Raw genomic sequence first — 25,200 nt, 5'->3', positions numbered from 1 at the left:
ATGAAAAGAAAATTTCATTAAAGAAACAAAAGTTTTTTTTCTCTTTCCCCCCTTTTTTTTGCCTCTCTATGCGAATGACAGTGAACCGGTAAATCATTCCATAGTTTCAAGGAAATCGAGTATTTGATCGTATTTACTCGTTTATTAACTAACGGATTGACTGGATAGTGTCTAGTTAATTATTGACTAAAAATTTGGAAGGAGAATTAATTAAACAGTTTACTGGTTGATTGCTCTGTCAATAGATTTGTTTTCTTAACTCTTCCACGCTTAATTTCCACATATATAGACAGAACAACAACAGTGTGTCTCCAATATACAGATATGGACAAGACTCTCGCTCTGCCATTGGTGGCCATGGGGAACGTTCCTCAAATAGCCATCCAGCTTGCCGTGGACTTCAGGAAGGACCAGCTGGCCAAAACGACCATTTACAGCACATACCAATATCCGTTTGTGGGGCCAGACTTGTCGGTCGGAGAGGCGTCTAATAGAGTCATTGGGAAACGTAAAGACTTGGCAAGACCGCTCCACCTCTATAGAGGCCATGGTGGAACCAGTGAACCTCGTGTTGACTATTTACAGCTCCACTCGCCCATTATTCCAGGATGCGAGTCGTTGTTCATCAAGGAGCTCGTCAAGCTAATCGAACATGAGCAGTATACCAAGATCATCGTCTTTGATGCCAAGGACAGAGGTCTCTGGCATGGTGAGAATGCCACTCTTGTCGAAGAACGCGTTCTGCATTGGGGGAATCAAACACTAAGCGGGTTACACCTTGATGATGATGATGATGATGATCACGACGTGGCCGACACAAGGCGTGGCAAAGGGGGAGACAGTGAAGAGCTCCCGAGTGTCAATGACACCAACCCCTTTGTGAGGTTCCTCGTAAACATGCTCCCCGAGACGGAGATTGACTACTATGCTGTGAGTGTCTACGATGGATGGAACATGGACGCCGCATACGCCCTCTTGGACGCCGCCCGTCTCCCTGTCGAGCGTGTCGCAGAGAGAGACGCCTTTGAACCCACACCGGGCGTGTATGTTTAGTGATTCTACCTTTTCTACCGTCTACGATGTCAATACCATATTCTATCGATCCTTCCTTATATGGTTTATTCTATAGAGTGTATAAGAAAATCTCCCTTTTCTCATTTTGATCGCATTGCCCAAAACGGCAACTCACAGAAATATCAAAGCGGGTTTTTTTTTTGTGGCCATTTTTTCAACATCGCTGGGGAAACTCATGGAGGAAAAAAAAAACAAGGGGCATATCAAGGTAATGGAGACAAGTACACTGTGCCATTTGGGGAAACATTCCATGTAACAGACATTCATCAATCCCAAGATACCAAATAGAGATGTACTCTTTCAGTGCCCCAACACAACGTTCATTCCACTCGTCTGCATCGGCTCTTCTAAGACGTCCTTGGAAGACGTACAAGGACGGCACCCTCTTTTACGGCCAGTCCAAGTCGGGAAACAAGAGGGTTCCTTTATCCACCAAGCAGGGGAACAAGAACTTCTACAAGGGTACCAGGTCGTCTGGTATTGGTCGTCTCTCGGACAAGGGTAAGTACATGATCGACTACAACCGGGTGAGAACGTTTGTTCCTCCAGCGGACATGGCCACCCCGCTGAAACCGCTTGTCTCTGCCAGTGTGCCTGTGCCAAAGAACACCTTCCGGGGGTACACGGGCGTCACCGACGGGCGTCTCTGGCTCGACAAGGTGAAGGAGTATGTGGAAACAGGCGACGTGAAGTTCGTCAAGACAGAAACATATATTGAGAAGTACTAACTGTGTCTCTGACTCTATTTATTGATCCATCGTCTACATACAAATACATACTCATTTATAAACATATACTCATATATAAACATGTATAATGTCTTGTACATATAACTATTCTACACAGCCCCTCTATGCGTGAGCTCTCCAGTATCTGTAGTGGTCCCGGATTCATGCACCCGTTCACCACTACCAGCATCAGCATCAACAACCGTATCAACCTCCATGGCTTCGTCGCCATCTTCAGCAAGGCCAGCACACTCTTCTCTCTCCCCCGTCACCAAACCATCGCCCTCGTCCTCGTGTTCTGCACCAGCTCCGTCCCCTGCCAGCCCCTCTCGACCCTCTCCTTCTCCAGTCTCGTCACCCTTGCTCGACACACGCATAGCATCCTCCTCTCTTAATCGAATTGCACGGCTCCTCAACAACTCTCCAATAGGTGCCGTCTTCGGCACTATGTCCTTCATAAACGTGTATATGTCGACGCTGCTCACAACCTTCTGAATGTCGTCGTACATCACCTTCTTCCGCCCCTTACTCTTGGTAACTGTCGACGCATCCATCACAAGCTGCTTGATAAATAGCTCCGTGGCAGCTCCTAAGACATAGTTCGCCGACTCCGTGGAAGAAACATGTTCAGGATCGAGCTTTATGATCTTTTTGATCTTACTCATTTGCAAAGACATTCCGCCGTCTTCCTTGTGTTCGTTGTCCATTTTTTTTTCCCCAATCTGCGTATATGTATGTCGATGAATACGTGTCTATCTATGTTTCAACACTCGTCCGTGTACTTGTCTTGCCACTTTGTACCTTGGACGCCTCCATTTATGGCCCTCTCTCTTTCTCTCTGTGAAAGGCACCTCATTTTAAAATTGACCTGTGTTTCCCAGTGAAAGGATGAAGGTGCAAAACGCGAAAGTTCATCTTTTCATCTCGACATGTCAATCATCTTCACATTGCCTGAAACTCCTTGTGTCATCATAGGTTCTCTACTCATAACTGACCCGCTAGCAGTTAACTGTCCGAGACATGTCGGAACAACCGTGGATTGAGAAATATCGTCCGAAATCTTTGAAAGATGTTGCCTCCCAATCTAATACAACCAATATTCTAGAGAAATCGTTACATACGGCAAATTTACCACATATGCTCTTCTATGGGCCTCCAGGTACAGGTAAAACATCGACGATTCTTGCACTGGCCCACGAGTTGTACGGGCCAAACTTGATTTCTTCCAGAGTCTTGGAGCTGAACGCTTCCGATGAGAGGGGGATCTCCATTGTACGTGATCGAATTAAGAATTTTGCCAGGTTGGCAGTCTCCAATCCTACCGCTGAAGATAGGGAGAAATATCCATGTCCGCCATACAAGTTGATTATTCTAGATGAAGCGGATTCCATGACATCTGATGCGCAGAGTGCATTGCGTAGGACAATGGAAAATTATGCCAACGTCACGAGATTCTGCTTAATCTGCAACTATGTCACAAAGATCATCGATCCATTGGCATCGAGATGTTCAAAATTCAGATTCAAGAGCTTGAATAAGGAGTTAGGGCTGCAGAGGTTACGGTATATTGCCAATCAGGAAAACTTGGGAATCGGAGATGATGAATTGAACGAAATCTTGGATGTGTCGGAAGGTGATTTGAGAAGAGCTGTTAATCTATTGCAATGCGTATCGACCGTTTTCAATGATTCCACAAATTTGAAAATCAAAGAATTGTTTGGTGAGTTACCTGACTCGTTGATTAAAGAGACCATCACCGTGCTGAAATCAAAGAATTTGTCACAAGTAGCTAAATTCACAGAGTCTTCACTCATTGCGCAAGGATATTCGGCTTCATTTGTCTTGTTGGGAATTCATGATGAATTACTCATTAAAGACCCAACACTATCTACACTACAGAAAAACCAGATCTCACAGATATTGTGGAAGGCCGACATGAGGGTTTCCAATGGCTGCAACGAGAGTGTACAGATATTGAATTGCATGTACAATTTATGTAATGTGCTATAGATAATTTAGTAATAAATATTATAACAGAGAAATTGAAAAAAAAAACTAGATAATTTTTCTAGATAGAGTATAGGAATAAAAAAATTCTCTTGAGCACATTTATCGTTGAACATACCTGCCTGTGTTCGAAGAAAAGTTTGGCGTATTTTGAACGGTTGAAACATTGAGCATATCGACATTCGGCATTCCATACATTCCAGGCGGCAACTGGTTTTGCATTGCTTGATTAGATTGGGGTGGAGGTGACGGCGATGCTTCCTTTGAATCGCTAATGGATTTTCTTTTATTTTTACTGAGAAGCTTCATCAATGGATGGTTTGGTGTCATGCCTGGCATGCTATGATGTGCACCGTAGGGTAAATGAGATTGTACTGGTGTATTGCCATTATTCACTGATTGCTGCTGTTGTGATGGCAATTGTGCTAGTTGGCTTGGTGATGTAAGTTGCTGCTGATATGGATGCAACGGTTCTGGTTGTGGTTGTAATTGTTGATGATGTGTTGTAGAGCTCATTTGAGGTGAGTTTCTTAATGGAGTGTGCTGAGCGTGCGGCGAGTAGTTCGATGGAGCATTTAGACCATGTGGAGAGTGATTCAGTTGCGCACTCTTGAAGCGAGGAGAATTGTATAGAGGCGAATTACTCATTCCTGGAGATTGGGAAGGTTGGGTAAGATGTTGTAAACTCGGAGTCGATTGGAGCTGTTGCGGATGCTGTTGTTGTTGTTGTTGTTGTTGTTGTTGTTGTTGTTGTTGTTGTTGTTGTTGTTGATTTTGCATACGCATTTGCATTTGCATTTGCATAAACTGAAGTTGCTGCAATTTGTGTTGCTGGATAAGCTGTTGTTGGATTTGTGGTGGTAGCTGTGCAAACTGGGGATTCATAAACGGATTCATGCCTAGGTGCATATTGTTTATATCATTTCCACGGCCCAATTGGTTCATACCACCCATGTTTCTCGCTTGTTGTGGTAATTGTTGTGCCTGTTGAGGAAGTTGTTGAGACATGGATGTAATACTTGAAGCAATATCTGGTAGTTGTGGGGGCTGTGGGGAGCTCTTCTCCATCAGAGATTGGAAAAACAGCTTGTCACTCTCCTTTTTTGGAGCAAAGGATGAGTTTGCAGCGACTGATGGCAACGGAGAAGATAAATTGGGCTGTTGTCTTGATGGAGAATCTGAGGAGGGTGTATCTGCAAGAATAGACATAAGTCTCGACGACCTCTTGTCATCTGCATGTGGGACGGTCTGTTCCTTTGATACTGGAGAATCAAAAAAAGAGGAAAAACCCGATTGTAAGGTGTTCACTGTACTTTTAGGAGTACTATTGTTTCTATTAATACTATTAGAACTGTTATTCTCTCTAATAAATACATCGTCTATGCTGTTAACATTATTTTTGGAGGGTAAATCTGAAAGTAACTCAAATTGATCATCGGCTGATATGATGTGATGTTTATGGTTGAGCTTTTCCTTCTCACTTCCGTCTTCCTTGTTACTTCCACCATCATTGTCCCTGTCAATTAGTTGGTGTGCTCCCTTGGTATCGGCACCAACTACTATCTTGGAACTTTTTTGAAGTTGCTGTAGTTCTAGCTCATCTTCAGGATTTATAGGCTCGCCATTTCTTTTGGCAGTCTCTATCCTCATCTTCAACCTCCAAATTTCAAAATCCAAAATGCTATTACCAGTCTTTACATCTTTACTATCCATCCAATCTGGATGTTCTTCCTCAATAACTTGTTCATGTTTTTGGCCCTTCTTTTTGTTTTCCTTCTGACGGGCACGTTGCGATTTTCTGTCCTCTCTCGAGGAAGATCCATTGGAAGACTTCCTTCTCTGACGAAGGTGGTCCCCGCCTTTCGATTGGGAGAGCCTGAAAAACTCAATTGGGGGTAATTCAGATACCCAGTACGAAGCCCTGGGGACCAAAGGCGATGATTCTAAAGACAGCAAAAACTGCGGCGTGTATATTATCTTTCTCAGTCTGGAAATTGCTCCAGCTTCGAGATCTGACTCAGTATCACATGCATCCTGCTCTTGGACCATCTGGCTAGATTTCTCGTTCGATTGATCTAGCTTCTCTTCCCCCTTGGTTTGCTCACTTTGGGTGTCCCTTAACATCGACATCAATAACGCTTCTTGTTGGTTCATCTGAGGAGATTCTTGTATAGAGTCTCCAAACGTTCGCTCCTTCTCTGCATGCAAGGTGGCCTGTTGGAGCATGCTCATTAACTTGTCTGTCATGATTACCTATTTCAATCCTACAGAGCCTCTTATATGCAATGTATTATACTATGTGTGGTGGTAGTAGTAGTTGTTGTTGTTGTTGTTGTAGTGGTGGTGGTGGTGGTAGTAGATGTAAACAAGAGTGATACTATCAATAATCCTAATAATAATAATTATTATATAATTAAAAATATAACAATAACAGTGTGGATAACAATAACCATGATGTAGAGTCAACCGATTGCTCTTCAACAAACTCCAAAAAATTGATTCTCTGTTCATCCTCACAGAGAAAGCTTTTTTTCATACCATCGAAAAAAGAAATGTGCCTCTCCTACATACAATAAATACCAAAACCGTGCCATCCGTGCACCGTATCTTGCGCTGCCACAACATTGTCGTTGTCGCAGAACAGCAGACGCAATGTCGCGTTGTCGTGCTGTGCCACTTGTTGAAGACACCAACGAGCCATCTTTTGCGCATGTGCAGCTCTCGCACGGGAACTCTCTCTGTCTACACCTACGTCGATCGTAGCATTTCTATCTCCTGCTCGCTCCAGGTCACGTGCAACCTGCGCCACACCGACTATGCTCTCGAGTATGCAAGACCATTCTGTGTATCTAGGTTCGTTATTAAGCATATGGAGACTATTCTCTATGCTGACTTCCTCCAACATTGTAAACGACTTCTCCAAATATTTACAGCCCTGATTAACTTCCTCTTGTGTTTCCCTAGTCGCTAGAACGCACCCCTTACGTGCGTAAACACCTATTTCCATGATTGGCGTGTTGGCAAGATCTTCAGCCTCCTCAACACATTGTAAAGCTTCCACCTCGTATCCGTTTGCTTGGAAGAGTCGAGACAAGACCAGCCACATGTGACATAATAGAATTTCCTCCTCCTTGTGCATGGCATTTTTGGTCTTGCCTCTTTCAGGGTGGTGTTGACTCCCAGGAGAACATGAGGAAGTAGATAATGAGTTCTTCCGATGCACATGTAATGATCGTCTGATAGCCTTCACGGAAAGATCCTTTTTATTTCCCTTACCACTTCCTATTTTTAAAACTGATTTAAATGTACTTCCTTTATTCATTGAGTCTACGCTAAGGGCACAAGATGTGCACCCATCCATATCCTCGCTGTTTCCATTGACAACAGAATAGGCTGGTGTTGTATTTTTAAGCACTTTCTCTTCACCGCTATTCTTGCTTGTACCTTTAGGTTCCCTAAACTCTTGATTCTCAAATATTTTGTTTATAAATCCGAAAAACGGACCTAACACCTCAATTGCTGAATCACCTAATAATGTCAAGAAAATTAGGTATGACTCCAAAGCATCATTCTTCCATGACATTGATCGTTTCGAATCAGCCACTGCGTGAAGGTTCTCAATAACTTGTTGTGATATGAGCAGCGCTTTCTCCAAGTTATCTTCGTCACCTGTTAGGAGTTTAACGTAATAGTTGATATATTTGATTTTATCCGGGTGATGTCTCATTGATTCTTTGCAATATTTAATGGCTTTTTTATGAAGTCCCAGCTTGTGTAAATAATAGGAATGTTTGTAATATATTGAAGCAACATATATGGGCAATAGCTTCAAATCATTAGAAAGATAAGATACAGATCTAGTCAAATACTCAGAAATGATCCCAATTTTTGAAGCTGGTTCGGATTCTAATTTCAGTGAATTCTCCTTGATTACTGCACAGATGTAGTAAATTTCAGCAAGCTTCTTACGTAAGCTTCTGTGATAAGTTGTTTTGTCAGTCCCAATGATGGTAAACAACGCATCGATAATATGTCTCGCCTCTTTGGCCCAACTATTCAACTCCCTGTATTCCTCGTGGTCTCTAAGATTTTCACTGATTTTTTCTAGTGTAAAAAGAAAAGTGTGAATAACATCCATAATATCATAAAGCCCGCCATTATGTTTGGCCTTATAATCTTTGATATAGTTAATGTACGTTCTGAATGTAGATTTAGCCTCGAGGTTGGAACCATTGATTAATGCCTCTAAACACCACAATTTCATCACTTTAACATTATGGTAAGTTACGTGAATATATTTGTTGATAGATGAGTGGATATTCAAGTAAGCACTTAATGATCGATCCGAAGCAATGTAGATCACTAAATCCATAAGTTGGTTCACCTCAGAGGCGTTAGATCTTGTAGCATCAGGAAACTTGAACTGGGCATAGTAAGTATCTATGACTGACTTGAAGCTTTCTGAAATATTTTTAAGTTCAGCCTTGCTCTCTTTGAACTTATTGAACCCGATAAGGTACATTATAATAGTTCCAAAATTACTTTTGGCAGACTTAACCAATACGTTAAATCTATCCCTGAAAGATTCAAACGAGTTCGTGTCTTTGAAAGTAGTTTGAATCAAAACCCTGATAATGTCATCCAACTTGTCCCAACTAATTAAATTACTGAAGCTAGGTAATGCATTCCTTCCATTCTCCACTATTCTATTCAAAACGATCTGGTTGGTTGCATCAAAGCTATCAGCAACTTCGGAGGAGTTACGTACCTGATATAAAGAAAGTACACTTAGTAAAATAGCATACTCAAACTCATTGGTCACCACCTTGCTTGATATCCATCCAGATATCAGGCCTTCGTCACCCTCCTGTAGCTTCTTCCAGATTCTCATGGTGGAATCTGAGATCAACGCTTCATCGTTAATATTCTTTAGTATGTCGACGCCAAAAATAGCCTTCTCCTGTAGGGGAGTTAGTGTAAGCGTCGTTGCAATTGTACCTGGTATATCAATAGTCATGCTGTACTACTCCTTAAGGCTGTCCTTTCTGGGTACAAAAGCTCTCAAAGACAACAGGGGACGAAGAAATTGGCTGCTGAGAATTTATGAGGATGAGCTCCTTATTTTTTGGTTAGACTGGGTTCGATTCAAATATTTCAGTATTGTTCTTTTTTTCTCACAATGTTAACGAAAATGATAAAACCTAGTATTCGGATAAGTCTGTTACGTCTTCCAAATCAACTCGCCAGATTTTATTTATCATGGTTAGCCACGTGTGACCTTGCTGAAGCTACCGATTTCGTGAAACCCTTCAGCTGAAGAAAAATCAAGCGTTGCAGGGGACATTTACGTGTTCTAGTATCCATGCTTTCTACTTTTAGTATAAAAAAAAGGAACATACTGACACAGTGATAGAACCCTGGTAAGAATAACATTTCTTTCAGAATTACAACTATTCACAGAAGTAGTTGAACTGGGCGAAGTATAAACGTGACACAAGTGCAAAACAATGTGGTTCCATTACTCTTCATTTGATTCTGTAAATCCTACGTGATCGGTATTATAGACTTTTATCTATCCCCGTTGATAATGTTGTATTCGTAGACTATGAATATCTTGCTGAATGTTTTCAATGTTATAATTAAAAGCACAATACTCATATGTTGATTTCAGCGACGAAATCAATCTGAATCTGATACTTTTTTGGTATGTATGTCTACAAATCTCTGGTTACCTCTTCCTAATATAACATTGCGATAATAGCTTCCTTTTAAGCCTTACAGAAATTTAAATATTTAAAATACATACCTGTTGAGCCTATACAATTTTTTGCAAAATTAATAATCACCTCAATGTTCGATTAGTTTCCCTTTGAGAATTTCCCATCCCATCCTTCTTCTAAGATCTGGCATATCAGCTTGACTATAATCCAATTCTCTATTTCTAGACAAGTAATCAGCAGCAGTACATGTGAAAACACCGCAATCATAACCATTCTGTTGAGTCGGGCATTCATACTTCCCAATCACACTGTAATTAGAGTAATTTCTTCTATTTAAGGAACCATGGTTTTTCTTTGTTTCCTCTGTCATGTAATCCATTAGTAAATACAATATATCAGTGCCATCACCAAATAAAGAATCCACATAAAAAAATCTTTCGTTCTTATTATCAATAACAGCCAATGCCCAGTGTGTCTGATGTAGGTTAACGGGAACAAAAACCATATCAAGTTCAGAAACATCCACTTTAGCACGTTTCCCCCATTTTTTAACACCAATGTAGCCCTTTTCTTTCAATGTAGTATAGAAATATGTGCTAAAAATGTGAATTTGATTCAGTTTCCTGGAATTAACATCTTCCTTGACAAGCTGTAAGTAAAAATCAATAATGTTGTCGTTCAGCCAATGTCGATCGCATAATGTAAGTAAATCTCTGGATGTAATCTTGATACGAAACTTGTCGATAATTGTGTCCTTAGGTTGAATCTCCCATATTTTTTCAATTTCTGCAACTTGGTCGCCTGTTAGTTTGCGAACCCCGAAGCCAGTTTCCTTGAGCTTCGATAAATGGATTATCTGTTGCATTTTCTTCCTTTCGGCTAGAATGTTTTGATATTCTTTGAATCTTCGTGTCCGCTCTAAATTGTTCAAATAATCCTCATTATCATCAACTAGCCATTCTAGATCTCTGAATCTTGTAGTGGAACGAGTGAATGTTGGATTAGCAGGATTTTGTCTAACTTCAGAATAAATGGCACAAAGGTTCTCCTTTATCTTTTGTGATTTTGAGTAGACATCTTCACTTGGTAAATTCAGCGGTTTTAATGCTGTCCTCAGATACTCGGTCTCTAAATTCATCCGTGAAGAAGGATTTTTGAAGAATTGAGTTCCATACTGTTGTTTCGGTTTCTTATAATTAACCTTTTCAGCTTTGTGCAAAGGTTGCGCTTGTTCTTCTCTTAGTCTATCATACACGTTTAGTGACCTCAACTTTTGGTAAAATAGTGGTGTCTCAATGTTCTTGTCCTCCCCATCTTTCTTTATTGGTGTACTTTCAGCACTGATGACAGTTTCATAGTTTTCGTCTCTTTCGCTATTGTCTGGTTCTGGTATAGTTCTCACTTTCTTCAACAACATTTTGGACAGCGCATTCAGAAACCATAACCCCCATATTCCACCTTTACAGATAAGCAGGTATATCAGAGAGCCGAAGTTTTGAATTAATTCCATGAGTTCATTGCTGGAAGACAAGCCTGAATTATACAGATCTTCTCTGTCACCGTGACTACTTCTCTCTGAGTTAGTAGACCATACTCTTTTTCCAAACATGGGATTGGTAGCCTTGTTTGAAAAAATTCTATTCAGTGTAGGATCAGGGAACCTAGCTTCATCAAGTACATAACTAGGAACATCTCTATTTGGTAAAAATGGCAATTCAACCTTGGAAGACGGAGTGTTTCTGGTTGTGAAAGAAGTATTATGATGCACATTGCTATTTTTTGAACCAGTTGAATTTGTTTGAGATGATGCAAATGTTGGTAAGTTGTTAAAGTCGTATTGGCTGAAAAAGGAAGATCTGCTATTGCTCTCCACTGAGGAGACGCTCCCCATTCTTCTACCTTCATATATGTTCATTATATAGTTGCAGAATTATGATAAACGGAATTTGGTTGCTTGATGAAACATGTAGAAGTTGTGAAAAAAAAAAGTGTTGAACCAATCTCAACCTCTATTACAGATTCCATGCGAGCTCAATACAATCGCTACTTTTTTTTTTACAAGCTACAATGACTAGTCGGTTTCTTATGCCTTACACATAAGAGTTCAAAATAATTTCTAGTAAGCTAGGCTAAATTCAAACTTCATATATAGTCTGGATCAATGAGATCTCTTCATATAGTTTCATTACCGATTGAGTTTTGTGCATGGAGTGGGACTCATTCCTTGATGACTAAAACATCTGCGGTTTCATTTGCAGAGATTCTTAGCAATTCATAGTACCACGGTATAATCCACCTTTCTAAAATAGACGTACTATCAAACACGCTCTTACTGGACACACCATGAGTAACAAAACTAAAACTTTTGTAGTAGTTAAGTATTATATTGGTTTGTATACAGCTCTAACGTTTTGTTTCGAGATTTTGCACAACCGAATTATGTCCATATTTCGATTTATTTGACAAGTGTTTTGCATTATAAGACATTTCCCAAGAGGAAAGTTCCAAGGAAACAATATTATCAATTCCTTTCCCCGAAAGCTGATCAAATCCAAGCATTTTTTTAGAGATCTCTTAAAATTGTGGATCTTCAAAGGCATCCATGTCAAACTCAACGACTCCTGCTTTGTGTTTGAGCCTTTGGGGGAACATACGAGTTGAATCAGATAAAAACAAAGAAAAGCACTTTTATTCTCTGTTTTATTCCTTAGCATAATAAAATTGATTTGTTATGCCGAATTGACCTTCGTAATTCACCAAGTACGATTAAGGAAGCATACGATGTATTTTGTAAATAATAGACATTTCGGTCATCTCTCTGGGCGAGATCCACGCATTATGTTCTGTGGTATCACCAGATAACAGGATGAATAATAATTTGAATACATTTATCATTCCAAATTCAGCAGTAACAAACATACAGTTTGACATTTATCTTTCTTGCAAAGATATGAAAATACTTGAGAAGTGCCGGTCAGCATCTACGGTACAAACCCTATATCAATCAACGTACTGCCATAACCGACGTTTGCAGATACAAGTGGCAAGTGACGTGTCTAGGTAAAATAAATGATTCCTGTCCCCAATAGTAGATTATACTATACTTCTTTGTTCTTTTCTCACATTGTTTTCATAAAAAAGATAACTTAAAAAATGATATGACCTTGAATTTAGTATCAATTGGGTTTCTCACAACTAGCTGAAAGTCCAAAGACGCACGGATATTCATGAACATTAGATCTCCTGGCTATCCATATTTTATATTAATATGTTTATAAACAAAATTGATTTTTCCTGAGAGGCAACATATCGACTACATGCGCAAATTGATGAAGTTCAAGAAATAATAGGTCTGATTCTATTATTGAAATAACCTCACCATCTTTTTCTAACAGCTTTGGGTAGCAACATTAATGAATCATCCAATACTTTTAGGTCGATACAATCAATATACTTAAACCAGAATGGCAACCCTATGTAGACCTCTCTAAATTCTGTAGATTTTTAATTTGTTTTTGCTTCTGGTGATGTACAGGGACCAATACTTGCACGACATGGTCATTAACTTAAACATTGTGTTTGTATAATACTGATACCAAAATGTATAGATATGGTATTTCAGTAATGAGTAAAATACTTTTCCCTGCATCAATGCTGCATATGATTACTAAGATAAAGCCCATTTCGAATACAGAGATAGCGCAATGAGATGAAAAAAATCCCTTCAAATTTGGTAGAGGAGTAAAAAACAAGGAATTTTTGACCAAGTTTGTTTGTATTAGAAGTTGGTTCTATTACTAGTGGAATGTCGATAGCGTAATGCGATTAGAGAAATGGTTGTCCACAGACCAAGTGCTGCTAAATTGATATTCTTAAACAAAATTATCTATAGAATAACTTGATAGTCTAAAAAAGATGAAAATTGGAAAATATAAAAGCACGATAACAAATAATCAAATCAGTCAACCTTGACATTTTCCATGGCATCGACTAAGGCACAAATATCCTCCTCTTTTTCCCCATCCTTTCTATCTCCTTCTTGACCCTCTTCCTTTAAAATTGCTTTAGATACCTTTTCAGAAATAAGTTCCCCGAGTTCAACCGCTGTCTCGTCACCCTTATACCTTGTACCGCCAATTTGAGACTTACCTTTGGCTACAAGTTGTTCTAGCTCCTTAGACCAATTCAATCTTTCACATATCGTCTCTGCAATAGAATCACAATCTTCAAGGAGTACTATATCTGTTTTTCTTGGAGACAATTCAAAGTCACCACAGAGTTCTCTGTTAATCAATACACGCGTAGCCTTTTTAGTTACCTCCGCAGGCAAATTAGCAAACGGGTAAACTGCAAGTGATGTTCCAGCAACAATTGCAATATCCATGTCATCAACGTCTTCCTCCCATAAGTCCCATAATTTAGTGGGAAGAGCCTCGCCAAAGAAAACTATATCTGGTTTTACATATCCCTGACATTCAAGACAACTAGGTATTTCTCCCCTATTCATAAACTCCCGAAGTTTTTCTTTTGACATCTCAGTATTGCATTCAATACAATGGTTTGAAGCGAATGAACCATGAGCTTCGACAATTTTATCATCCTCTACCCCAGCAATTCTTTCTAAAGTGTCGATATTTTGCGAATAACATCGTTTCAACAGATTTTTGTCCTGGCATAATCTAATCAAGTAATGAAATTTACTAGGAGCAAATTTTCCTGGAAATAATTCATCAGCAAGAGTGTAAAATGCCTTTGGCTTATTCTTAAAATATTCAATATCGAAAACGGCTTCAGGGTATGGTAAACTAAGCTTCCTTAAATTAGCATATAGTCCTGTTTCAGGAGATCTGAAATCAGGAATTCCACAATTTGTTGAAATCCCGGCACCAACAAAGAATACAACTTTAGAGTTTTCTTTCTGCAAAAGCTTCACTATCTTATCAATGTCTTTAGTTGGAACGGGCATGTCGATAGAGGTTGTAGTAAATGGCCTTTCGCCAATCTGATAACCAAGGGAGGCTGGAATTCCTAAATCCTACGTTGGTGCGAGTATATTGTCTCAGCCAAATTCTCAAGTTTTCATAAGCTGAACTTTGCACGCACAGGTCTCCGTTCCTTGAGGTCACCACTTTTTAGTTAGTTCTGAGTATAAATAAATCCAATCTTAGAATTTTTATTGGGTTGATATTAGAGATTTTGATACTTGCTAAACTATGAAGCAGAGAGTCTCCTCGTTGGATTTGAAAATCCTTATTGCCGAATTGAAAAAGTCCATCCACAACTACAGACTTCAAAATATCTACGACCTAGTCGCAAATAATAGGTCTTTCTTACTGAAATTCAGCATCCCAGATTCAAAAGTCAATGTTGTACTAGAATCTGGCTTCAAGGTATACATGACCGATTTTCAAAGACCTACCCAACCTGAACCCTCAAATTTCACCTCTAAGTTGAGGAAACACTTAAAGACGAAAAGAGTCACTGATATTAAGCAAGTGGGAGATGATAGAATTGTTGTTTTTGAATTTGGTGATGGGCTCTACTACCTTGTGTTAGAATTTTTTAGTGCAGGTAATGTTATCCTTTTGGATGAAAATCTAAAAATAATGGCGATTTACAGATTTGTTGATACCGATTCTAATTCAATCAAAGGCAATTACGATGTTGGGTCTATCTATAATATGTTTGACAAATCACTGTTTGAGGACTCTTGTGTTGCACTGCATGATGAACTATATGACGAAGATACTCTCTTGAAGTGGATTGAAGATACCAATCAAACTGAAAGGGAACCAAAAAAAGTATTATCAATCGAGAAGCTATGTTTTCAAAATGCCGCTTATTTGTCATCTGACTTGATTCATATTTCTCTTTTGGCAAATTCTGTTCCTCCGAAAACAAGCTGTTTGAAGCTCCTTGAAGATGACCAGTTGCTTAAGTTTACTTCTAAATCAATGAAAGATTCTAAGGCAAAATACGATCAATTAATTGAGACCCCTGTTGGTGAAGTCGAAGGTTACATATTGAGTCGTAAAAATGAACTTTTTGATACAGAAAAAGACGCATCCGCTGACAATCTTGAGTACGTATATCATGAATTCCATCCCTACGAACCGTCACATAAAATTAATGATAATGTAAAGATTGAATGTTTTAAAGGTTATAATAAAACGGTTGATAAATTCTTTACAGCAATAGAAATGTCCAAAGTCTCCTTGGGTCGTCAGCAACAGAAGGCCAACATTTCAAAGAGACTGCAGTATGTCAAGGATGAACACTCCAAGAAACTGCAAGTGTTGGACGAAGTGCAAGCTTTAAATAATAAAAAAGGTACACTCATTACATATTATAATGAAAAAATAGAGGAATGCAAAAGAGCGGTCCAGGAACTGATTGACCAAAAAATGGACTGGAAAAATATCGAAAAATATATTAAAGTCCAGAAAGATAGAGGCAATGAGATTGCCAAGATGATTAAATCTTTGAACCTTATAAAAAATGAGATTACAATTTCTCTTGTTGATAATGAAGACGAATATGACGGTGATGAAGATGACATGGAAGAGTCTGGATGGAGTACTGATGATTCTGACTCTGACTCTGACTCTGATTCCGAAAGTAAAAGTGATTCGGTCAATGGCTCTTCTAAGATACAGGCAACAAATGTTGTTGATGTTGTTATTGATATTACACTTTCTGCTTTTGCTAATGCTTCTAGGTACTTTGATGCAAAGAAAACTGCCAGGGATAAACAAGAAAAAACTGCTAAAAATGCAGCGCTTGCCATTAGAAGCAGTGAACAAAAGATCCAAAATGACTTGAAGAGAATGGAAAAAGAGTCAAAGCAGAATGTAGAATTCAAGCAATTACGGCCTAAGTTTTGGTTTGAGAAGTTCTTTTGGTTCATTTCCAGCGAAGGTTATCTATGTGTTGCTGGAAGGGACGATAATCAGGTCGATTCTATTTACTACAAATACTTTGACAATGAAACAGATTGCCTTGTTTCTAATGACTTGGAAAATTGTCTCAAAGTTTTCATTAAGAATCCATATAAAAACAAAGATATTCCTCCTACCACATATATGCAAGCTGGGATTTTTTCTTTGTCTACCACTAAGGCCTGGGATAATAAAATGGTCACTAGTCCATGGTATGTACCTGGAAAGGGAGTTTCTAAAAAAGATTTTGATGGTACCATTCTACCAACAGGTCTACTAAATGTCAACAAAGAGAGAAACTACTTGCCACCTTGCCAAATGGTGATGGGTGCTGGTTTACTCTTCCTGGCTGACAAAGAAACATTTACCAGATATAGGGAAGGTAAAAAACAAAGAGATGGGGAATTGGAATTGATTTCCGGCTCTAAGAGTAAAGGTTCGGCATCTAAGATCCTCGAATTGAAAACTATGCTAGCTAAACTTCAAGATGCTGAAAAATCTGACACCGGTGAATCTGTAAACGAGATAGAGACTGAAAATGATGAACAGAAATCGAGTGAAAATGATGAGGTCATAATGGCCCCACTCCCTGCTCAGCAGACCCAAACAACAATAAGAGGCAAAAAAAACAAGCTGAAAAAGATCAAAGAAAAATACGGACATCAAGATGACGAGGAAAGAAGACTGCGGATGGCTGTTTTGGGTACATTAAAACAGGTCGAGGACAAACAAAAATTTGAAGACAAGAAGTCCAATGAGGATCCACGAATGAGTATTGCAGCAAAAAAAAGGAGAAAGAGACAGCAGCAAATTAATCAAATAACAAAGTTAATTGATGAATTGGAGAATAAGGGTGATGAAACAGATGTTGGTGAATCTGATGAGTACATGAACCTTGTCAATGATGTTGATAACTACCATTTAAATATTTCGGGTCTTCTAGGTGCGCCTAAGAAGACAGATGTGGTATCCGATTGTATTCCAGTGTTTGCACCATGGAGCGCTTTGAATAAGTACACCTATAAAGTCAAACTGCAACCTGGAAATTTGAAGAAAGGCAAGACTGTGAAGGATATTGTTGAAACTTTTAAGAGACGTACTGGGGAATTAATAAAGGATGAAAGTGACTGGTACGATCGTGATAATAAGATCGAACTCATTAACGAACAAGAGTTCATGATGGCATTGACTGCTTCCAAATTCAAGATAGGGTCTAGCGGTAGTAGCAGTGGTAAAAACGATAGTAGAGGGGGAAATAATAGGTCTAAAGGCGGCAAAGCTAAAAGTAAAAAGAAATAGTCCTCCCGTATATATTCCTGTTATATAAAATCTAACCTACAAGACTAATCTGGTTCAATAATTACAACACAAAATATAGAGGGTTAGAAACCTTGTTGCAAACGCTCTGAAATGTTCTTTTTGGCAAAATTAAAAGCACTGAGAAGGCCTTTTTCTGAAAGGTCAATCTTAATGTTAGTGATATCTTCGGTAGGTGGATTAGTTACTCTAGCGGCAATTGCATTAGGATCAGTTTCTAGAACAATACCATCATCTATAGTTTCATCAATAGCAATTGCAACCATATCAAATGACTCAAGCAAAGACCTCTTATCCATTTGAGAGTCTAAAATTATTTCTAAAGATCCGGCAATGCCTTGCAAAACATTGTATAAAAGGACTTCGTTCTGGTCAAGGTTACCTATAGTATAAATAATGAAATCCGAAAATTCTCTGTATACAACAGTATGATGATCAAAAAGTATTATATCTGAATTTTGCTTGGAAGTCTTCTTGAATAGATCTGATTCAAATTGCTTTTGCTTTTTTGGATTCGTTACCAATTCAGACACTGGTTCCACATGAGGGGACTTGTAGTATTTTGTATATATTCTATTCTGTTGATTGTCTAGAATAAGAACAGCTGTGATGGAATAAAGGGATGTGTTATCTGTCATTGCTACTAAAAAACTGACTTAATGTCTTCTAGTGATGAAGGGATATGGTTGAGTTGGTTCGGGCTGAACGGGATGAGGAAGGGGGAGGAGGGAATACCTGACGTGTCTAAATATAACCCACACATAGTCAGTTCACAACAACATTTGTTCAGCTACGAAAGTTCATCTCCTCCAGCTCTGTTCATGAATGGAATCAAAGCGAGCGCGTGTTCGAGAAAAAAAAAACACAGCCATGTTCCTGAGGATAGCCTTTAATTCATTATACAATCCTACAACTTGTTGCTCATTATTTCCTTTCCAGCATTGCTGTATGTTTGATACTACTTCTTATTGACAGCCTATATTGTAAACGGAATCATTTTTAATTTTCTCTTTCTCTAGGAACAAATAAAGAAGTACATCAAAATTTGATTCTATATCTTTAATTAAAAACCATAAAAGTCAAATATATGGACTAAATCTTTAGTAACCAGCAATTTAAGCCCATAGCTTATATTGATCTTTATTGACAGTTATATATAAAGAAAGCACTGAAATATTAAAGGACAAACACAAATATGAACAAGAAAAGAGCTTTAGTAGTGTTGTAGAATTATCATTGATTAACAAGTTTTTATAGCAATTTTTCTGCTGAATTTCCAAATAAAAAAACACAAAAAAGAATTGGATATGTAAATCAAGGACAAAAGAATAAGCCCAATCGTTCATATTTCAACCTCAACTCAGTCTTTCTTACTCAAATTGAGTTGAATTTGAGTATTCATGTAAAAGTCTTGCCTTAAATAATCACAACATAAATTTATGTCGTGCGTATTTAGTTTGCACAAGAATATTCTCAAAATCAGAAAAAGGCAATACCATTATAATGTGTAGCCATGTTAATGTCTCAGATATGTTTCTTTTTCTTACTAATCTCTCTATTAGATGGTTATTTGAGATCATAGGACTTGGTCAGGAGCAACATGCAATCTAGCAGTATGTTTGATGTTAAGGCAGAATCGCCTCCAGGTATGGATTGTACCCAACCTAGCCAGTTAGCAGCACAAATTCCAACTAGATGATGAGTTTTGGATCTAATTCTTATAAAAAATTCTTATCTTGAGTTCAAAGTTTTCGACTATCTTCTAATGTGGCGTCATTTGAAAACCATCCTTATTGTTGTGTTTGTAGCATCAATGCGATCTGAAAGTGCACGAACGAACTTTGTGTCGATGTTGAGTGACTAAACAGCACTGCCTTTTAGTGCCTTCAGAACTCCCTATATTAACAAAAGCGTACGGCATAAGTTTGAAAAATTGGGGGGAGTTTTTTGGTGCCTAACCGTTTGGTGCCAACCAAGTGCAAGGGTATAATACTTCTGCAGAGAAAGGTATTGTTGATACCTATGACAATTTCAATGAACCTTATCCAGCTTGGCATGTTGATGGAGTACCAATAAACAGAGATACGACTCAATCGATATTAATTTATGTATTACAGATCTTTGGATTCCAAAAAGGCAATACTTAGGATATTTATGACTGTTTGCTGAAACTTTTGGATTCAAGAGCATCTAAAATGAGTCCTGTAAATGCTTTGATAAGTGTCCATGCAGACTACATTGCTGGATACTATTTTAATTACCGAAAGTGTTATAAAAGCTCAAAAATGGATAATGAAGACGTAATAATATCAGATGTACCAGATTTTTTTGAACTGCTTAAGAAGGAAAAAAAAGTAAATTGATTTTCAAGTATAGGCATCTGTTGAAAATCTCTGAAGAGAATTGGATGAGGACCATGAAATTGTTTTTTTCCAGAAGACTGCATTGTAAAATTGGCTTTTTTCCTTTTAGTTTGGGGAGAAGCAAACAAAATTAGATTTATGCCTGAATGGGTATGTTTCTTTTTTCAAAACATGTGTTGATTGTTTTTATTCTTTGGGTTTTAGTAATGTGATTCGACAAGTTGCTCATAGCTTTCTTGATCATGCGAATACACCACTATACGAATTTTATGGAAATCAGTTGTATTTCAAAGTGGATGAATACTGGCTTGTGAAAGAGAAAGATCATACCGATGTAATTGGTTAAGATGATATGAATCAGTCTTTTTGGTATAGAAAAAGCTTAGAGAAGATCGAATTGAATAACAAAACAAGAATCATGGGCTTTCAACAATGTGAGAGATACCTTTATTTAAATCAAATAAAATGGGATAAATTAATTGCAAAAAGTTATTACGAATCGAAGTTTTGATTTCATGCTTTGATGAACGTCCACAGAGTTGGAAATCTTCATTTGGGACCTTTTTAGTACTGCACTTGCTTCAACTGCTCAACCTGCTATACCAATGGGTACATTATCACTGTTGATAATCAACCCCTCAACAATTGTGGTATTGATGATTCTTTCAATTGTTGGCTCAATTGTGAGCTTTTTAAATCTTGTTGCACTTTTATTGGAATTAGATTTTGTACCGAGGGACTTTGCTGGAGTTTTGCCTGTAACATCAAGATTTCAGTTGGTTTTTTTTACGTGTAAAAGGGGCGGTGTGTTGAAATTCCAAAGAGACTTGCTATTAAATGAAGGCATATATGCTGGTATGCGTGCTTTAATGCTTGGAGGAAGGATCAAGTATTGCGAGTATTTCCAGTGTGGTAAAGGTAGGGATTTGAGTTTTTTGTTCTATCTTAAACTTTACAACAAGAGTAGGTTCCGGAATGAGTGAACAAATACTATCCAGAGAATACTTCATAAGTCGCTTATGCTCTGCTCTGATCGTCTTGGGGCTTTAACTAATGATTGAAGTCTATGCACTTACAATAGGAGCGTTCCATTCACAGACCCTAGGAGTCCAACTGAGTGCTCAAATTTAGTTTCTGTTATTGACTGGGTACAACGATGTACTTTTTCCATGCTGATTGTATTTGGGATTTCCTTTATTCCATTATGTATCCAGGAGTTGATGCAAAGGGGAATATGGAGATGCATGTATAGCGTTTTTCGCCATTTTACTTCTTTATCCCCAATGTTTGAAGTGCTCGTTTGCAGGATTTATTGTCGATCATTAGTGAAAGATTTTGCCGTTGGAGGAGCAAAGTACATTGCAACAGGAAGAAGTTTTGCTACTACAAGAACGAGTTTTTCTTCATTATATATGAAGTATTCTCATGAAAGTTTTTATTTTTCTGGAACATTATCTATGTTATTAGTATACATTTCTTTGGTGTTCTGGAAATTTAGCTTACTATATTCCTGGGAAGTAGCATCATTGTTTTTTTTTACCATTTTAGTTTAATCATAATGCCCTTAACCTTACAGAATTCTTCATTGACTATAAACTGTTTTTAAGGTGGTTGACAAGTGGAAATGTTGAATCCCGAAAAAACTCTTGGATTTCCTTTGTCAGGACCACTAGAATGTTTACAGCAGGAATAAAAACAAAGGAAGCAAATAGTGATACGACTACCTTTATGGGATCTAATCATCGGCTGCATTCACTATTATCTCTTATTATTGCTCAAATTGGTCCTAAGATGTTATCAGTTTTGTTGGGTGGTGCGTACTTCTTTTCCAATTTCCAAATTATTACAACTGTTATGATTCTTGTTAATTCAGTTGTAAGGTTATTGGCATTTGTGTTTGGTCCAATAATAATTAACGCAGGTATTCTATTAGAGATGTTTCTTGGGTTGATAGTCACTGCTTCTATGGTTACGTGCAGTTCCTCTAGATTACCTAGTGTGATTGCTAATTTTGCACATATGGCAAGCGTTTAAGGGCAACTTTTGTTTGTTTGTGTTTTTACTGTTCTGGCAGAATCGGAATATTGCAAAATCAAGTTTGGGGGTGTTTGCTGCTTATCATGTGCATGTCCAATTTTTCAGGTTCGTCACAATTGGCGTTTGAAGCAAGGAAATTGCAAATAAGAAGTGAAATAAGGTTTGGTGGACACTTATATGGCTAAACTCGAGATTTGCATGGCACATACACACACAGCCGTTAAGGGAGTATATCTGTAAGACTATTGAGGTGTCATATTTTACTTTTGATTTTTTCATGTCATATTTCATCTTTTTACTCCAAATTCCCTTGTTATTTTTTCCATGCATAGATACCATCCATTCCATGTTGATATCATGGTACAACCCCGAAATGCAATTAAGAAAGGCAATTTATTCAGCAAGTAAACGTCGAAAAAGAAGGAGGAGCACTACTACATACTTTCTATCCTTCTGCTTCGACGCACCTGCCCTGGGTTTTGTGCTTGTCGCTCCCCAAGTCTTAGTCTCATATTAAGAGGTAGTTATTGAAGAGTATCTACCAGAGCCCTTTTTAAGTTTATGCCAGTCAGTGGGAGTTGCAACTATGAGGAAAGAGCGAAAAGGTTATATTCTTTTACAGTTGCATAAATAGTTTAAGATTAGATAAATTTGCTTTCCAACTCAAAAATAAAACATATTACAGAATCAAATATATATATTTATGAGATCTCGAAACAGTTGTACGACAATGACCAGCAAATGTAAGATTGATTTTATATTATAGCCAATAATTATCAAAACTCTCGTTAAGACGTTCCTGGAACAAGAAATGCAATCGATTTACTGTTTTAGTGTCAACAAACATAGAAGTTAATGAAAATCTAGGGAGTTTGGTACACATTGAGAACAAGTTCAGAATTTTCTGTTTTAAATCTAGCTGATTTTTTTCCAAAACATATATAGTTGAGTCAAGCATAAAATTAAGGAAAGATGGATCGATACCACTATTTCCGAAAATCTGACAATAATGTTCAGGGTCAATCTCAATTACATAGCGATAAGATTTTGCATTGAATTCTTTTGGTTTATCTTTCAATGAGAGTAAAAACTGAACAGTTGGCTTAAGGGGAAAATCAACCTCGTCAAACTCAAAGTTAGAAGATGATGGAAAAGATGAGGTAGTCAGATTTCGTTTTGCATTTATTTCGTTTTGATTCTTTATTTGATTTTTCATTTCAGGAGGATTATCTTCTATGTATTCGTTATCTTCAGGTGCCTCAGGAGAATAAAAATTAGTAGGAATTTTTTGAACTTCTTGAATTGGAATATATAGGGTGTCAGAATTCCGCTGAAGAATCCCCTGATTTGGAGTATCGGTTTCCACATGACTTAGCTTTGAATTTCTTTTTTGCATTTGATAATCAACAGCTTCCAGCTCATGTTGCAATTCCTTACTAGTTGGCTTCACATTCAATGCAGTTTTGATTGTGTCCAACGCATTTTCCAAGTCCCCAGATCGCCTCAAAGCTATTGATTTTCTCCAAAGCAATTTTATATAAGTGGATCCTTTATCTTTGTTGGTCACAAGTTTTAATCCTTTGTTGCAATCATTAAGAGCATTCTCCAACGAGTTCAGTTTTAAGAATGTAGAAGCTCGATTAGAATATAAAACAGGATTTCTACTGTTAGAACATAAAGCTTCTGTATACTTTACCAAAGCAGATATGTAATCATTTTTCCTAAAATATACATTGCCTTCTTCCTTCAAAGTATCCGATTGATCCTCAAACATTTCAAATAAGAAACACTAAATTGAAGGGGTGTTGAAGAATCAACAATATTATATGATTGTGAGAACTGGTACTAACGATGTTTGATGACTGAGAATCTTGTTTTTTTGTTCTCGGTGTTAAACGTGTCACACATTATTCAAAAAAAAATCAATAGTATAGTGTTCCTACTATACATTTGGTTTCTATATTAAGATATAAGCAATGCATGAGAGTGAGGAGTTAGTTCAAGAGGCGGGAGCAATCGAAGCAATCTATCCGGAATGTATAGAGAAGTTGTTTGAAGGAGTGTATAAACTTAGAATCCCCCAACATGAGCACATACTTTTTCAGATGTCGTTTCCAGAAGACTATCCCGAATCCAAACCTTACATATTAGATGTGGTATCAGAAAAAGAAGGATTTGATGAAAAGTATCTTATGGAATTGTTTCAGGACGTTCTAGATTCGATATATCATGAAGGAGTAGTGGTTATTTTTGATTTATTTACGGAGTTAGAGGCAGTGTTACATATTGAAGAAGACGCAGATGAAGAAATTAAAAATGAGGAGGATCATTGGGGTATGGATGAGTCTAATGTAAGAAACCTTGCTACAAATCTAGAGGCGTCGAAAGTTATCAGAGAAACAGGAGAAGAAGAAGAAAAAAAAAAAGAAGAACAAGAACAAGAACAACCCCAATCACATTTGGAATATGTATATGCTAAAAATAAGGAAAAGAGATACGCTAAAACAGGTAAGCCTGATAATTATACAAAGCCAAACAAAATGTCAGATCCTCTTGATGGTTGGATAATAAGTGAGCCGATATCTGACAGAAAATCAACATTTGTGGCATTTGCAAAGGAAGTACATTCTCTAGATGATGCTTACATGAAACTATCTCGATTGATGGAAGATAAGAAGGTTAGTCGTGCAAACCACGCAATGAGGGCATGGAGAATCAAAGATAGTGAGAAAGGTGTGCAATATCAGGACTGTGACGATGATGGAGAAACAGCTGCTGGTGGACGAATGTTGCATTTAATGTCGATAATGGATGCATGGAATGTTATGGTAGTTTGCTGTAGATGGTTTGGTGGTGTTCATATTGGCCCAGATAGATTTAAACATATTAACAGCACAACTAGAGATGTTTTAGTCAAGGGAAATTTTGTTGATATTGATAGTAAGAAATCTAAAAAGAAGAGAAAGTAATTTCCAAAAAAATGGGATTTCAATATTTGATACAAGTTTTATACAAT

At 37.8% G+C, this 25,200-nt stretch overlaps 14 protein-coding genes across 14 annotated transcripts; 7 read left to right on the top strand and 7 right to left on the bottom strand.

Moving 5' to 3' along the window:
* Nucleotides 1-324: 324 nt before the first annotated feature.
* On the top strand, nt 325-1,053 carry C5L36_0B04980 (uncharacterized protein; the record flags this gene model as incomplete). The annotated part of the gene is made up of 1 exon (XM_029464868.1): nt 325-1,053. One exon carries the CDS (start codon nt 325-327, stop codon nt 1,051-1,053), a length of 729 nt encoding a protein of 242 aa, XP_029320727.1.
* A 311-nt stretch (nt 1,054-1,364) lies between these two features.
* Nucleotides 1,365-1,802, top strand: C5L36_0B04970 (uncharacterized protein; the record flags this gene model as incomplete). Its single annotated transcript, XM_029464867.1, has 1 exon — nt 1,365-1,802. One exon carries the CDS (start codon nt 1,365-1,367, stop codon nt 1,800-1,802), a length of 438 nt encoding a protein of 145 aa, XP_029320726.1.
* A 110-nt stretch (nt 1,803-1,912) lies between these two features.
* Nucleotides 1,913-2,509, bottom strand: C5L36_0B04960 (uncharacterized protein; the record flags this gene model as incomplete). The annotated part of the gene is made up of 1 exon (XM_029464866.1): nt 1,913-2,509. One exon carries the CDS (start codon nt 2,507-2,509, stop codon nt 1,913-1,915), a length of 597 nt encoding a protein of 198 aa, XP_029320725.1.
* A 313-nt stretch (nt 2,510-2,822) lies between these two features.
* On the top strand, nt 2,823-3,812 carry C5L36_0B04950 (uncharacterized protein; the record flags this gene model as incomplete). The annotated part of the gene is made up of 1 exon (XM_029464865.1): nt 2,823-3,812. One exon carries the CDS (start codon nt 2,823-2,825, stop codon nt 3,810-3,812), a length of 990 nt encoding a protein of 329 aa, XP_029320724.1.
* A 99-nt stretch (nt 3,813-3,911) lies between these two features.
* Nucleotides 3,912-6,056, bottom strand: C5L36_0B04945 (uncharacterized protein; the record flags this gene model as incomplete). Its single annotated transcript, XM_029464864.1, has 1 exon — nt 3,912-6,056. The coding sequence occupies one exon, from the start codon at nt 6,054-6,056 to the stop codon at nt 3,912-3,914; it is 2,145 nt and encodes a 714-aa protein (XP_029320723.1).
* Nucleotides 6,057-6,372: 316 nt separating this feature from the next.
* On the bottom strand, nt 6,373-8,826 carry C5L36_0B04940 (uncharacterized protein; the record flags this gene model as incomplete). Its single annotated transcript, XM_029464863.1, has 1 exon — nt 6,373-8,826. The coding sequence occupies one exon, from the start codon at nt 8,824-8,826 to the stop codon at nt 6,373-6,375; it is 2,454 nt and encodes an 817-aa protein (XP_029320722.1).
* Nucleotides 8,827-9,656: 830 nt separating this feature from the next.
* Nucleotides 9,657-11,444, bottom strand: C5L36_0B04930 (uncharacterized protein; the record flags this gene model as incomplete). The annotated part of the gene is made up of 1 exon (XM_029464862.1): nt 9,657-11,444. The coding sequence occupies one exon, from the start codon at nt 11,442-11,444 to the stop codon at nt 9,657-9,659; it is 1,788 nt and encodes a 595-aa protein (XP_029320721.1).
* Nucleotides 11,445-13,487: 2,043 nt separating this feature from the next.
* Nucleotides 13,488-14,495, bottom strand: C5L36_0B04920 (uncharacterized protein; the record flags this gene model as incomplete). The annotated part of the gene is made up of 1 exon (XM_029464861.1): nt 13,488-14,495. The coding sequence occupies one exon, from the start codon at nt 14,493-14,495 to the stop codon at nt 13,488-13,490; it is 1,008 nt and encodes a 335-aa protein (XP_029320720.1).
* Nucleotides 14,496-14,742: 247 nt separating this feature from the next.
* Nucleotides 14,743-17,766, top strand: C5L36_0B04910 (uncharacterized protein; the record flags this gene model as incomplete). The annotated part of the gene is made up of 1 exon (XM_029464860.1): nt 14,743-17,766. One exon carries the CDS (start codon nt 14,743-14,745, stop codon nt 17,764-17,766), a length of 3,024 nt encoding a protein of 1,007 aa, XP_029320719.1.
* An 83-nt stretch (nt 17,767-17,849) lies between these two features.
* Nucleotides 17,850-18,422, bottom strand: C5L36_0B04900 (uncharacterized protein; the record flags this gene model as incomplete). The annotated part of the gene is made up of 1 exon (XM_029464859.1): nt 17,850-18,422. One exon carries the CDS (start codon nt 18,420-18,422, stop codon nt 17,850-17,852), a length of 573 nt encoding a protein of 190 aa, XP_029320718.1.
* Nucleotides 18,423-20,752: 2,330 nt separating this feature from the next.
* C5L36_0B04895 (uncharacterized protein) lies at nt 20,753-21,130 on the top strand (the record flags this gene model as incomplete). Its single annotated transcript, XM_029464858.1, has 1 exon — nt 20,753-21,130. The coding sequence occupies one exon, from the start codon at nt 20,753-20,755 to the stop codon at nt 21,128-21,130; it is 378 nt and encodes a 125-aa protein (XP_029320717.1).
* A 691-nt stretch (nt 21,131-21,821) lies between these two features.
* C5L36_0B04890 (uncharacterized protein) lies at nt 21,822-22,181 on the top strand (the record flags this gene model as incomplete). The annotated part of the gene is made up of 1 exon (XM_029464857.1): nt 21,822-22,181. The coding sequence occupies one exon, from the start codon at nt 21,822-21,824 to the stop codon at nt 22,179-22,181; it is 360 nt and encodes a 119-aa protein (XP_029320716.1).
* Nucleotides 22,182-22,944: 763 nt separating this feature from the next.
* On the bottom strand, nt 22,945-23,958 carry C5L36_0B04880 (uncharacterized protein; the record flags this gene model as incomplete). The annotated part of the gene is made up of 1 exon (XM_029464856.1): nt 22,945-23,958. One exon carries the CDS (start codon nt 23,956-23,958, stop codon nt 22,945-22,947), a length of 1,014 nt encoding a protein of 337 aa, XP_029320715.1.
* Nucleotides 23,959-24,160: 202 nt separating this feature from the next.
* On the top strand, nt 24,161-25,153 carry C5L36_0B04870 (uncharacterized protein; the record flags this gene model as incomplete). The annotated part of the gene is made up of 1 exon (XM_029464855.1): nt 24,161-25,153. The coding sequence occupies one exon, from the start codon at nt 24,161-24,163 to the stop codon at nt 25,151-25,153; it is 993 nt and encodes a 330-aa protein (XP_029320714.1).
* Between the last annotated feature and the right edge of the window lie 47 nt (nt 25,154-25,200).

Source organism: Pichia kudriavzevii, chromosome 2 (assembly GCF_003054445.1).
Source record: "Pichia kudriavzevii chromosome 2, complete sequence".
NCBI lineage: Eukaryota > Fungi > Ascomycota > Pichiomycetes > Pichiales > Pichiaceae > Pichia > Pichia kudriavzevii.
The sequence above is the reverse complement of the archived record's forward strand: the minus strand, read 5'-3'. Positions and strand labels throughout refer to the sequence as shown.